General features: G+C 36.7%; 1 protein-coding gene and 1 long non-coding RNA gene across 10 annotated transcripts; one reads left to right on the top strand and one right to left on the bottom strand.

The window, feature by feature from the left end:
- Positions 1–241: 241 nt before the first annotated feature.
- On the bottom strand, positions 242–2,786 carry mmachc (metabolism of cobalamin associated C). Of its 2 annotated transcripts, none has more exons than XM_073855780.1 (4): positions 2,573–2,786; positions 1,047–1,121; positions 815–967; positions 242–638 (listed from the first exon to the last, which is right to left on the bottom strand). In XM_073855780.1, exons 1-4 carry the CDS (start codon positions 2,660–2,662, stop codon positions 315–317), a joined length of 642 nt encoding a protein of 213 aa, XP_073711881.1. In that variant the 5' UTR covers positions 2,663–2,786; the 3' UTR covers positions 242–314. The 2 variants fall into 2 exon arrangements, with proteins under 2 accessions (XP_073711881.1, XP_073711880.1); XM_073855779.1 differs by having other exon boundaries at positions 1,047–1,244; positions 2,573–2,776.
- Positions 2,787–3,995: 1,209 nt separating this feature from the next.
- On the top strand, positions 3,996–13,633 carry LOC129454135 (uncharacterized). Of its 8 annotated transcripts, XR_012358570.1 has the most exons (10): positions 4,268–5,631; positions 6,052–6,094; positions 6,722–6,846; positions 6,988–7,152; positions 7,498–7,575; positions 7,952–8,019; positions 9,419–9,528; positions 9,685–9,720; positions 10,881–10,949; positions 12,740–13,633. It is a non-coding gene; the product is annotated as an uncharacterized lncRNA (long non-coding RNA). The 8 variants fall into 8 exon arrangements; XR_012358569.1 differs by lacking the exon at positions 7,498–7,575 and having other exon boundaries at positions 4,282–5,631; positions 9,696–9,720; XR_012358568.1 differs by lacking the exon at positions 7,498–7,575 and having other exon boundaries at positions 4,282–5,631.
- Positions 13,634–13,699: the final 66 nt, after the last annotated feature.

The raw sequence follows: 13,699 nt of genomic DNA, 5'->3' as shown, positions 1-13,699 counted from the left end.
TACAGTCTATCGCACAACAGCTGTTTCCAATTAAGACGTGTTTTCCATGTGTTTTCGCTGATTTCACACTGTAAACAAATGCTGCCGCTCTGTCTTTTGCCACTCAGTGGGCGTAACCGCAGTCCCTTTGGCCGAAGGTGATGTCACGTGCATACATTAACTTTATCTTTGTGCAACAGCTCTCAAGTTTGTGTCTAGAAGTAATCGTATGGATTTTCCTGGCCAGAAAAAAATGCATTAACAGTTTTTGATCCTTTTTATTTAAGTCTTTCTCATGATAAACAGTTACTGTACAGTGTAAATTAAGGTCCGGTTTAACTCTGTTTATCTGTGTCGCTTTCTGTCATGAAGCCCCACTGTCTGAGCAGCGCCCCCCGTTGTGCTGGGGGTGTTATAAAATACTCTTTCTGTTGAAGAGAGTAACGTTCTTCTACAGGTATAATGTCTCTGTAGCTCCAGTCCCGCCAGTGAAAGTTAAATCTCTCAAGCAGCTCGATTCTCTCCTCCTGTCGGCTCACACAGTCTGGAGGATCTCTCGGCTGAAACTCCTCTCCCATCAGAACATCTTTAAAGATCAGCAGAGCTCGTATAGCAAACCAGCCGCCCAACCTGGGGTGGATACACACTCCAAACATCTTCTGTATAAAAAAACAGACAACAGACATACAATACATAATATTTATAAACTATTTATAAAAGATTTCATATTTCATTGTTCTTGCCATCGTAAGTGTTCAAAACCCCTGCTCTATAACATAAGTAGCTAAAGTTAGGTATGTGTGTAGCAGTGTCTTTCATTAAACCAGACACTGACCTTATTTCCCCAGGGTGGATTGTGAACGTCTGATGCCCTGTAGTAAAACGCTGCTCCTGCTACATGGGCTGCTGTCTGCGCAAGAAACTTTGGTCTTCTACTGGGTAGCAGCTCAAAATCATACATTACATCTACAGACTGATTTGGACAACACTGAAAAAACGAGAGGAGATGATTTCAGAAACCATTATGAGATGTTTTAGCTGGAGTTTTAAATGTGGCTGTACTGTACCATAGAGATAGAGGATGAGACGGTGTGAGAGATACACTCATCTATAGGATCTCTCATGCCATCGCAGGCCCGGCTCTGTAAGAAAGGCACGAAAGCTTTCTCAAACATGGACGGTGTGCTGAGGATCACTGCTGCCAAACTGTCAGATTCATATGGAAGCTGGTGAGCTTGAGATGTCAATGCATTATACCATCCAACCTGTTATAAACATCAACTTATTGGTTAAACACCTGAACATAATGTAATAATTTACTCTTATTTGTTTATGTATGACTTTTTATGAACAATGTACCATGAAAAAAAATATTTCATTGATTGGAACAAAACAAATTGCTTGACAATTTACAATTTACAAAGGGCACCTATTATGCAAAAACCATTTTTATAAGGTGTTTGAACATAATGTCTTTCGGCAGTGTGTGAACACAGCCACCCTACAATGAAATAAATTCACTTGGTCCTACTTTTTTTATCCTCAATAAATCAAAGCAGTGTCATTAGACATGCCGTTTTGATTCTCTTATCAATGTGAGGTCACACTGATAAAGCCCCGCCCACTTACAGTCCTGCATTACCATACTTTCCACCCTTAGTGAATTGTACTATATCCACTAATAGGACATAACAGGTGCCCTTTAAGTCAGTTGTGCACAACATAAAAGCAAATTCACATTGTTTTGGACAAATTGCAAATGCTTTGGTACAATCATGCAAATGATTATGTACAATTGTCTGCTGTTTGCTACATTTTCATTCGCTTGTGTCATTTTCATCAAATTACATCTCACTGGTTTGTGTGGGATAGTTTTACACCTCAAAACATTTAGAAATTGGTTCATCGTGCAAGGCATGTCATGCAAAATTGTTGACCTTTGTGTGATAATCTGTTACTGTAAACATGTTTTCCATAGGGTTTTTTAGTCTTTTGTAAATGTAAACTGAATTCATAAATTGCTGTCAAGTAAATGTTTCATTTTTAGTTACAGGGAATTTGAATTTTGTTTCATTTGTACTGTGATTTCTTTTCTAAATCACATGTGTAATTTGTTTATTCGTAATTCGTGTGAATTCATCCACAGTTTACATGAGAAAATAGTGACACATATAGTTGTGTACTGTTGTTAATATTAACAACATGGCTAAACATTTTGACTGTCTTGTTCATGAATAATGACACAAGGACTTGCCATGTCATTGACATGTTCACTGATGTGAAAAGTACTTTTTGAACAAGTTACAGGCTTTTGCAAAGACATGATGTATGTTTGTATGGTTCTGAGTAATGCACGCATTATTTTGCAAATTTTGTGCGAAAAAGTTTATTTCTAATCAAATCAGAACAAAGACGTCAGACTAAATATTTTAATCTTCTCGTGAGCTTAAAGAAACCTTTTAGTTCGTTGTCATATCAGGAGATTTAAAATGACTTAGCTGTACACTACAGTACTACTATTACAATTCATCAAATCATCAGATTTTTATAATTAACTCTTGATTTTATTTCTTCTTTACACTAAGCACATTACCTTAAAAGGATATATTTCAAAACCTTTGTCTTTTAAAGACTCTCTAACAATCCCAATAAGCTCCTCCACATTTTCGGTGTGAGTCGACATGTTTGATCTTCTTCTTCACAGCGGATCACAAATGAAACACAGCGCATTGCGCCACCTGCTGCTCACGCGGGGCACAGACGCTGCAATCGCAACACCAGTGTCCATGGCCGTTCTCAAACCGAACATAGACATTATGTACGTAGACTAGACACTTCGTAGACTGAGCCTGAGCTGCCTATTGGAGCTGACGTATCGCGCGGCCGCCATCTTGGATGGGTCTCCAGTGCGCTCCCTTGCATTCATTTCTAATGAGGAATAATCATAACTCCTATAATTTTTACCGGATTTTTACACGGTTTGAGTTGTTATAAGCGGCAGAGATTTAGTTATGATACAGGACGCTGTCACACATTGAAAAATACTGCTTTCATGCTAAAATACTTTGTATTATGCTCTTTAAGTATGGCATATTGACAGAGGCAGACACTACTTAAGTATTTTACTTTCTACATAAAAGTACATTTTCAAGTATCTGTATTTTATCAGTGTTTTTCTTTAGAAAACTTATATTCCAAAGCATATTATCATAATTTTTACTCCACTACATTTCATAATTTCAAGTTTTTGGTTTATATTTAAGTACATTAAAGATCTACTTTTTTTACTTTTACTTAAAAAGTACTTTAGCACACAATTTTTATGTAATTTTTACTAAATTAGGTATTTTATGTAATTAGGTATTAAATTAATTATAATATGAATGAATTGAGAATGAATTGGCTTTGAGAATTTTCATTCCAAATAGCGGCCGCGCTACTGAAGCGCCATCTAGTGGCTGTTGCTAAAAACGAGTTTCCCCTCTTGTTCTTCTATTCCTTTTTGCAGAGCTTTGACGACTCTGTCACAACAAAACCCTCCTGTTTTGTAGCAACTGGTCAAGCTGGTTTTAGCTGGTTTAAGATGGAAATAGCTGGTTTTAGCTGGTCTCCCAGCCTGGCCAGGCTGGTCAAGCTGGTCTCCCAGCCTGGTCAAGGTGGTCTCCCAGGCTGGTCAAGCTGGTCTCCCAGGCTGGTCAAGCTGGTCTCCCAGGCTGGTCAAGCTAGTCTCCCAGGCTGGTCAGGCTGTTCAGGCTGGTCTCCCAGCCTGGCCAGGTTGGTCAAGCTAGTCTCCCGGGCTGGTCTCCCAGCCTGGCCATGCTGGTCAGGCTGATCTCCCAGCCTGGCCGGACTGGTCAAGCTGGTCTCCCAGCCTGGCCAGGTTGGTCAAGCTGGTCTCCCAGGCTGGTCTCCCAGCCTGGCATGCTGTTCAAGCTGATCTCCCAGCCTGGCCAGGTTGGTCAAGCTGGTCTCCCAGCCTGGCCAGGCTGGTCAAGCTGATCTCCCAGCCTGGCCAGACTGGTCAAGCTGGTCTCCCAGCCTGGCCGGGCTGGTCAGGCTGGTCTTTCAGCCTGGCCAGGCTGGTCAAGCTCGTCTTCTAGCCTGGCCAGCTTAAACCAGCTAAGACAAGCCAGCCTGACCACCAAGCAGGCATGACCAACCTTCAACTTTGACATTGATACAATGTTGAAACAACGGTGAATGGTAAACGGTTGCAAAAGGTTAATACAATGCTTAAAAATCAACGTTGAAATTTGGTTGAAATAATGTCAGTACGGTTTTATGACATTTTAATTTGTGAATCCTTTAGATAAAAATGTAAAAACTCATTTTATGAAAATACTTATATTTTTAAAATTTAACAAAAGTAATTGATCAAGTTAAAAATATATTAGACACATGCAAATAAATCATCTTTGTATCTTTATTTTTCCCTTTCAAAACAAGTGCCTTTTTGGTAAAAAATGTTTTAGGTTGCTCATATTATATAAAGTTTAAGAAGCTACAAATATTTTATGTATTACATTGATTTTAACACTGGTGGGGCATGTGATTTCCATATGATGAATTCAGGAGATGGATTAGGCTATTTTTGTAAGCATTATTATGGTTGTTTTATTTTTAGTATATTTTCATCACAATGTCTAAAATATAACGTTTCAAATATAAATTTTAAGAATACCATTAATAATGTAATAACATCCAACCTTTTCTCGGCTTTCTTTACTGTGCCACAGACAGCTCCCTCAGCCTTTTGTAAGCAAAACATGCCCATGCGGTGTGGGCAGGGCAGGGCAAACTCACACCACATCCCAAATGGGCCCCACACAGGGCCCATATGGGCAAGGCGAGCGGGCTCCTTATGACTTTGCCCTTTTGAGTCCCATGGGGGTTTTTAGTGGGCATGCCCACAGAAAACCCACACATGCCCCATATTTTTTTTAGCTAGCCCCCATTAGTTTGCCATTAATCATAGTAGGGCCTAATAATTTTTTTAAATATTTTAATTATTAAAATAAGTATTATTATTAAATTATTAAAATAATTATCATTGGTTGTTATTATCTTAGCAGATAATTTTTTTTATGTTTATTGTTGTTGTTAAATCAAAATCCAGTTACTACACTTTTATTATAATAAAAACATTTCTTTTATTTTTTTATAAAGCTCTGTCCATTTAGAACAAAATGTGCATGCATGTTTATGAAATAATTGAACCCACCCCCGGATGAAGATCTAAAAAGCTATGTTTTAAAAGCACAATATTTCTGTTTATTTTAATAGAAGAAATATTTATTGTTAAACAAGTTCTAATTTTCAGTTCCGTCTGGACGTGGGACATCTTTTTTACCCTCTTTATTGTTGTTTTTTTAACATTTTGTCTTTTGTTATGTGTTATTAGCTATGGTTATTAGTCATGTTCGACTTCATGCTGCGCTGCGAGAACCGACATCATACGTTGATGACGTCAATGTATCGCGAGAGCGAGTCAAGAATTACACTCTCGCGGTACATTGACGTTATCAACCTGTCAGCGCAGCAAGAAGTCGAACACACGTATTTGCGGGCGCGCGCCTCCGTCCTCGTGAGTTCAAAGTGGATTTTAACCGTTTACCTCAGACGACAGTTTTCATTTCTATGGCAAATTCTAAGGTAAGTTTTTATTAATTCCTGGTTAAGTCATTAAAATAAGTTCACAGTTATGTTTGTTTTGTTTTTAGTAACAGTTAATTCGATATGACTCAAATATTCTGAGCTTTAATGTTGAATGTTGATGCAGTGCTCGTGACGCATCTGAGCTAATGTAGTGCAGGTTTTTTATTTGTCTTTAACGTTACCTTCTATAAAAATGTGTTATCCTCGTTCTTCAAATTTATTTGACATTGTTTAGTTAATTATAACGCAAGTTATTTAAATGTAGGGTTTGACGCGTAAATGTAAGATTATTTAACTTACAGTACGGGCACACAGTTTACAGTAACGTTAGCCTGTTAAAACTGTTAAGAATTTAAACAGAAGCCATCAATTCTGGATTAATAACTATTGTATATTTATGTTCACTTTTCTTTACAGGTCATTTTCTTGTTGTGTTTTGATGTTTTCCATTGGCTGAAGAGTAAGTATTACTTTGTGTTTATATTTGCATCCAAAACACAAGTGCTCAAAAAGTGCATATCTGGTTTATCATTGTCATTAAGAAAATATAAGAAAATAATTTAGTATACAATGGTTATTGTTCAGCACAGCAATTCATTTCTTTTGTATGTCACTATTCCTTCTACAGTATGTAGGCTTACATATTTCAAACCCTTTGTTTTCAATAGACAGAGACAAAAGTTAATTCATAGTTCAGAGTGGATGTTGACATAAGTTTTAGAGAGGCTTCATATTGACATATAAAATTGGTCTTTGTGGTGGTGTACATAACAGCATTATTTTCTATCTTTATGTATTATGGTTTTAATCATAATTTTTTAAATGATGGCTATGTCCATGAACTACCACCCACCATTGTAACGCACCACCAAGCTAGCATGTTGTATTAGAAATCAATCATTTACAATTTATTTTTGAAGCATCTCCCCTACAACATTACAATGCATTTAGTATTTGTTTTGTATTCAGGTCAAATTCTACTAATCATAATAACTAAGATACAGTGTTTTGTATTTCACAATTTATATTTTCTTTTGAAAAGGGGCCATTATTTGTTTTTTATTTTATTATGTGTTTTATATTGTAGGCAGATTACCATGCAATTTGAAGAAGTGTGATAAAATACACAGAGGTGAAGTCATGTGTCTTTCCAGATGCCCAATCTGTACCACTCAAAAAGTAATGAAGTGACAGTGTACCATGACAAATAATGTAAACATTCTTTATTTCTTTCAAAGTTGTACTTGGGCCACAGTTTTTTGTATTTCTAACCAAAACATTACATTTATGATTGTATACTAATGAAATATGTTTTTCTTTTTCTGAACTTCATCAAACGCAATGATGGCTAAGATGAGCCTGAAGAGGAGATTTGGGAAGATGCTGTTTATAAGTCTTTGCTTTGCCAGATCACCTGTGGTCGAGATGTCTGCTAACAAGATGCCTTGTTGGTCTGGTCGAGTTTGAAATCTCTCACAGACAGTCCAGAAGGTCTGGAGTCCATCTTAGCTTTTATTGGTAAGGGACTGCACAATAGGCTGTTTGACCCACACGTAAAGCAACCAGTCAATGTTTGCTCTGTTCAGCATCTCTTTGGTGGGGGGGGTTTTAAGTTGATATGACCTAAGTATTCCGACCCTTTACTCAGTACTTAGTTGAAGCACCTTTTGAAGTAGCAGTTACCTCCGGTCTTTTTTGGGTATGACACAGCAATCTTTGCAACTCCTGGATTTATTTTTAACCAAAGCGATCAGAAGCACCATTCACTTCTATAGTATTCTTTTATCCTACTATGGAAGTCAATGGTGCTTCCGGTCAGTTTGGTTACAGACATTCCTCAAAATATCTTCATGTGTTCATCAGAACCCATCAGCAACCATCAAGAGAAATTGGAGGCAGCTGAGCTAAATTGCTGATATTGATGCAAATGATCTGTATAATGTAAATATAATATTAATTTTTTCATACATTTGCAGAAGTTTCTAAAATTCAGTTTTTACTTTGTCATGGGGTATGTATTGTAGATTTATGAGGAAAATATCTAAACAATTACAGTATCATGCAACCACCTTAAAATTTAAATGTGAAAGGGGTCTACCCTGAATACTTTCTGAATGCACTGTAGGTGATCTTGATTGAAGCTTATTGTCACCGTAAACACAACAGCTTTCTTCCTTCATCAGATGGCTATGCTATGTTTCTAGACAGACCATTAAAGAACACACACACACCCTGATGTGCAATAACAAGATTTTTTTATACATGGGCTAAAAATGCATAATTTTTTTTAATGAAATAACTTTTGTTTCCTCTTTAGATGCTTTCATCGGGTTTTAAGTACAGTATGAGCCAGAATGGAAGGGTGTTGGTGGCCATAAGAAGACTGTGAGCTAAACCTACAACAAAATTCATATTTGCAGTTTTCCTATATTTTTTTCTATTCAGATGAATAAAATGACTTTTAAATATTATTTTGTTTTCATATTTTATGTTTTTATTCTGTATTTGGTATATTTAACTTCCGCACTACTAACTGGAAACCTAACTGTTTGAAAGAATTTGTTTTTATCTATAAAAGATCAATTTTAACAGCTGCTTTCATGTTTATTTAGAAAGGGTAGGCACATGCCATCGTTCACATTCAAACTTTACCTACTTTAGGTGTTTAGTTTTATGGATGGGGTTGTACTGTAGGTAATGAGCAGCAAGTTGCATTCTTGTAATAATTACACTAAAAACATGATTTGTACAGCAAATCATTTGGTGCGTATTGAAATTTAAGGTGAAAATCTATATTTAGTGTTAAAAAGTGTGTTAAAACTGCTTTGCGATATCAACCTTGATTCACCTATGTTGAAAGTGTGACGTTGAAACAACATTGAAATGTTGTGAAATCAACATTGAAACAACGTGAAGTCAACTTTGATTCACTTTGCAAAACCAAAAGGTAATTCAACGTTGATGCAACTTTGGTCCCTGACGTTGATTCAACGTTGAAATGCCAGCTGAGAAGCTAAGACCAACCTAAACCAGCTAAAACCAGCCTGGCCAGCTAAGACCAGCTTAAACCAGCTAAAACCAGCCTGGCCAGCTAAGACCAGCCACCCTGACCAGCTAAAACCATCCTGACCAGCTAAAACCAGCCTGGCCAGCTAAGACCAGCCTGACCAGTTTAAACCAGCCTGGCCATCTTAAACCAGCCTGACCAGCTAAAACCAGCTAAGACCAGCCTAAACCAGCCTGGCCAGCTAAAACCAGCCTGACCAGCTAAGACCAGCCATCCTGACCAGCTAAAACCCGCCAGACCAGCTAAAAATTGTCGCCAAAACCCCTCGTCAACCAGCATGCTACACCAGCTAAGACCAGGCTGGGAGACCAGCTAAAACCAGCTTGACCAGCTTAAGCTGGTTTTTTCAGCAGGAATGTTAATTGCCCCAGAAATAATGGCGATAGTCGATAATATTGTCTTTTTTAAGGCTAAACTAAAACCGTTTATTGTTTGCCTTAATAAAGTGTGTAAATAAAACATTGAGATAAAACTTTTTCTACTTAAATGTATCATAAAATGTATTGATAATTATCTTTATCGAGTGATGTAACATTTTAGCTCTATCGCACAGCCCTAGTCTAGATTAGACACATCTCTTCAGCCTAGCATACACATAATTGCATCCAGTATCTTTGCCTCAGGTGTTAAATAACTTAATAACAACTATTCACTACCTAGAAAGTTATGAACAGCAGCCATGATAATTTTCTATATTTGCTTTTTTATTTCTACTAGCAATTATGCGAGCTCCAGTCTGGATCCTGTCTCTCTCAGATGACCGAACACAAATGGAAAGATGACATCGGCCCTTGCAAGGACTTCAGACGACGCCAGTGCTGGACTAGGTATTGATCTATAATATGTTGTTGTGTTTTATGTGTATTCTACATTGTGTCCTAATGTAAAGCTGCTTTGCAACAGTGTAACTGTGAATAGCACTATACTGCAATTATATTAACATTTGTGGGTAATATACTATTTTTATCTTTTTCATTTATTAGATTTTCATTAGTCCTCCAGTCAGATTTAATTTCAAGGTAAGATTGCTTTACTTGTCTTTCCTTGTGCTTTAGTGATCAAACATGTTTATGTGTTTCTTTATTGTGATGAACACAAAACAAGATATTTTGATAAATGATGCTAAGTACACAGCTGCTCATTCACTTCCATGTGATTTCTTTTTCCTGTTATGGAAGTCAATTGTTACCATCAACTATGTGATTGAAATCATTTATCAAAATATCTTATTTTGTATTCATCAGAATAAAGAAACTCTGGCAGGTTTAGAACAACATGGGGGGGGTAAATGATAACATTTTTAATTTTATGTAAACTTTTCCTTTGAAGAATTATTTACTCAACCCAATGTCATCCAAGATATTTATCTTTTTTTCTTCAAGCCAAACACAATCGGAGATATATTTAATACGGTTCTGGCTCTTCAATGCTTCATAATAGTATTGACTGTGCATCAATGTTTTAAAGCTCCAAAAGTACATCTATCCATCGTTAAAGTGATTCATATATAACCCAGTGGGTCTTCTGATGCAAAATGACAGGCTTGTGAGAAAAACTTCATATTTTAAGCAAGTTATGTAATCTAAACAGAGTCAGACAATAACAGCTCTATAGATTTAAATATGGCGACATGTCAAATCACATTGGTTCTCATGTGTCATGACTGTGATTCATCACAATTCATATGAAGACTAGTAATGAGATATGGATAACATGATGGTAAGTAAATAATCAGTAAGTTTTCATTCGATAGACAGTCATCTTGTTGCTTTGATTGAATTCAATTACCTGGTGTTAAATGAACACTGCTCAGTGTCTATTTGAGTGCCCATTACAAAGAGTATAACTTGACACTGAAGCATTGTTTAACATTAATAAAATAATGAAGTAATGAATAAAGTGATGATTGAACATTAATGATGATGCGTGCTGTTAACAAGCAGAATCAATTAATTTAAGGTAAACAAAAACAGAAAAAAGACGTCAAAGCAACAAGATATTTTGGTTCAGATAACTCGACTCTTTTTTTTTTTAATGTATTTTATTTAACAGTGCAGTTTCTTCTGTATCTTAGACAAACCGGGCCATGTTAATTTCATTTAATACCTTCTGGAACAAATCTGGTTCCATTTATCATTTCTACTTACAAATGAAAATGTCTGTTCTGCTCTGTTTACAGTGTGTGGGCGAGATCTGCGTAGAGGACCAAGGCGTGTACTAGGACAGAACGAAGTGTTGTGGCCCACAGGTGAGACAAACCCTGCTACTAGGTATCTGTTGGACACAATACATTGAAGATGGGCGCACTCATGTTATATTTAAACTGACCGAACCGTGCCCAAGAGCGACTTTCCCTCCTCTATCACTTGTATGCACTCACACTTTACTTTTATCGATCCGAGCATGCTTTCATCATTAGAATGGGATTGTTTTGAAGAAAACATGAAACACGCTCTCTCAACACTGGAGCCCATCGTAATGTGAAATTATTTGGGCTTTAAATTTTGAGTCCTTTGGAATGCGATGACACAGCCCTCTCACTATATCATATTGCTTAGTTTATCGCTTGTGCTGCTTAGACATTCACTTAACCCTGCTGCATGTATCAGAAGGTTTTACGAAGGGAGATTAAGTTAAAGGAATAGTCTACTCATTTTCAATATTAAAATATGTTATTACCTTAACTAAGAATTGTTGATACATCCCTCTATCATCTGTGTGCGTGCACGTAAGCGCTGGAGCGCGCTGCGACGCTTCGATAGCATTTAGCTTAGCCCCATTCATTCAATGGTACCATTTAGAGATAAAGTTAGAAGTGACCAAACACATCAACGTTTTTCCTATTTAAGACGAGTAGTTATACGAGCAAGTTTGATGGTACAAAATAAAACGTAGCGCTTTTCTAAGAGGATTTAAAAGAGGAACTATATTTTATGGCGTAATAGCACTTTTGGGAGTACTTCGACTCGGCGCAGTAACACCCTCCCTCTCCCATTATGAGAGTGAGAAGGGGAGCGGACTTTTCAGTTTTATTTTGTACCACCAAACTTGCTCATATAACTACTCGTCTTAAATAGGAAAAACGTTGATGTGTTTGGTCACTTCTAACTTTATCTCTAAATGGTAGCATTGAATGAATGGGGCTAAGCTAAATGCTATCGAAGCGTCGCAGCGCGCTCCAGCGCTTACGTGCACGCACACAGATGATAGAGGGATGTATCAACAATTCTTAGTTAAGGTAATAACATATTTTAATATTGAAAATGAGTAGACTATTCCTTTAATGACTGTCGCGCAACTTGCATGTCTCACCTATTGTACCACGCTCTGGTGTGTTCAACTTTTCACTCTCACATGAAGCATTCTGCACCTGAGCCCACGTCTGCAAGCGGACCACGGCACGATTAACCTGAGCACGGAGCGGTGCAATCACACTAGTCAAATGAACCAGGCTTTAGAGCTAATACGCACTCAGGTGTGGGCTTGGTTTGGATAGTGTGAGTACGCCCAAGCTGTGCAGCATATGTGGAAGTTTGCAAATTCTTATGCGTTATTGTGCATTCGCCTCTGTTTGAAAATTCAAATTTGGTAACCTTTTACCTGCAAATTCACATGACATTTTATGTGACCAATAGATGATTTAAAAATCACAGACCCCAAAACACAAACCAAAATGGTGCAGGTTTGGGGAAATGGTGTACATGCTTATGCTCAATTAACATGTTTAAAGTGTAGTGTAAATGTGTTTAAAGGCCAGAAACATACTTTACTCGAGTACATGAACACTGATGCAAGCACTTGCTCAACACAGTTTGGTGGTAAGCAAGTGTGTGACGGGTACATTCAGATATCTCTAAAAATAAAATGTATTATTTTCAAAACATTTGCACTAATCCTCCTGTTCATACTGTTTATAATGCACAGCAAGACACATTCAGGGATGCAACAACAAAGAAGACCAGATGTTGGATGGCACATAAATTTACAAATCCAAAAATTTAATTGAGCATATTTTCACATGTTTATGTTTCCATTTAGGTGATCCTTAAGCCACAAAAAGGGACCTCTAAGAAGTGGTGTCCAGATCTTTTTTAAAGGCGGGGCTGACAGAGATCGGGGCAGAAGACAAAGGCAATAAAGAGGAACCTCTAAGGTTTAAAAAAGGCGCTGCTTGCAGAGACGAGGGGAGGAAACAAAGCCAGAACACCTGAAGAGAATGTCTTCTTATTTTAATTTTTTGTTATGTACATGCACATTATTATTTACAATATATTTCTAAGATGCATAAATATGTGACCTTTTATATGAAATCCAGGCTACTGTTTCAACATTTAATAATGTGATCATCAAAGTTTGAATTGACTGATTTAACATTGATTTCAGTCTTTGGCGTGACCTTACTCAGTCAATATTAAAAATGTCAAGATTATATACTAGTCAACATTCGAAGTGGATCAAAAGCATTCAAAAAATTTACATAAAACCAATCCCTAATACCCATTCTTGTCTTAGGACAACTTTGATCAACTTTTTTGATCTACTTCAAATGTTGACTAGTATATTTTCACAGAATGTTCTTTGCATTGTGTAGGAAGATTTTATGTAAGAAACAGTAGATCACAAAGAAGTACTTTGCTGGGTTTTAACAGGCTGGGTCACATTTATGCATCATATGGGAATTATCTTGCGACTAAAACATCCAAAATCCAAACTGATATATTTTAGTATATTAAATGCAGCTACCCTTTGCCTAGAATTTGAAATATATACTCTTGTTATTTTTTTCTTTTCAGTAATTTCTTAAGATGTCACCATGGGATGGTTTTTAAACCATGTTAAAGAAAATTCAATCTATTATGTGCTTGAAGTGCTTGTTTGTCCAAGTCATACATTTAAAAATGTTTTAAAATAAATTTTAGTTTTCTTTTTAAAGACATTTATATGTTAGCACTATATTTTTGGTCATAAAAATAATTTCAAACATTTAAACATACACCT

This window comes from Misgurnus anguillicaudatus, chromosome 18 (assembly GCF_027580225.2).
Source record: "Misgurnus anguillicaudatus chromosome 18, ASM2758022v2, whole genome shotgun sequence".
NCBI lineage: Eukaryota > Metazoa > Chordata > Actinopteri > Cypriniformes > Cobitidae > Misgurnus > Misgurnus anguillicaudatus.
Note: the sequence above shows the minus strand (reverse complement) of the source record. Positions and strands in the feature narration are given on the sequence as shown.

Excerpts from the sequence above, each read along its gene's own strand:
- mmachc (XM_073855779.1), bottom strand. The coding sequence starts at position 2,662 with ATGTCGACTCACACCGAAAATGTGGAGGAGCTTATTGGGATTGTTAGA. Across the intron at positions 1,245-2,572 it reads TTGAAATATATCCTTTTAAG|GTTGGATGGTATAATGCATT; the intron begins GTAATGTGCTTA and ends TGTTTATAACAG. Across the intron at positions 968-1,046 it reads TCTCATCCTCTATCTCTATG|TGTTGTCCAAATCAGTCTGT; the intron begins GTACAGTACAGC and ends TCGTTTTTTCAG.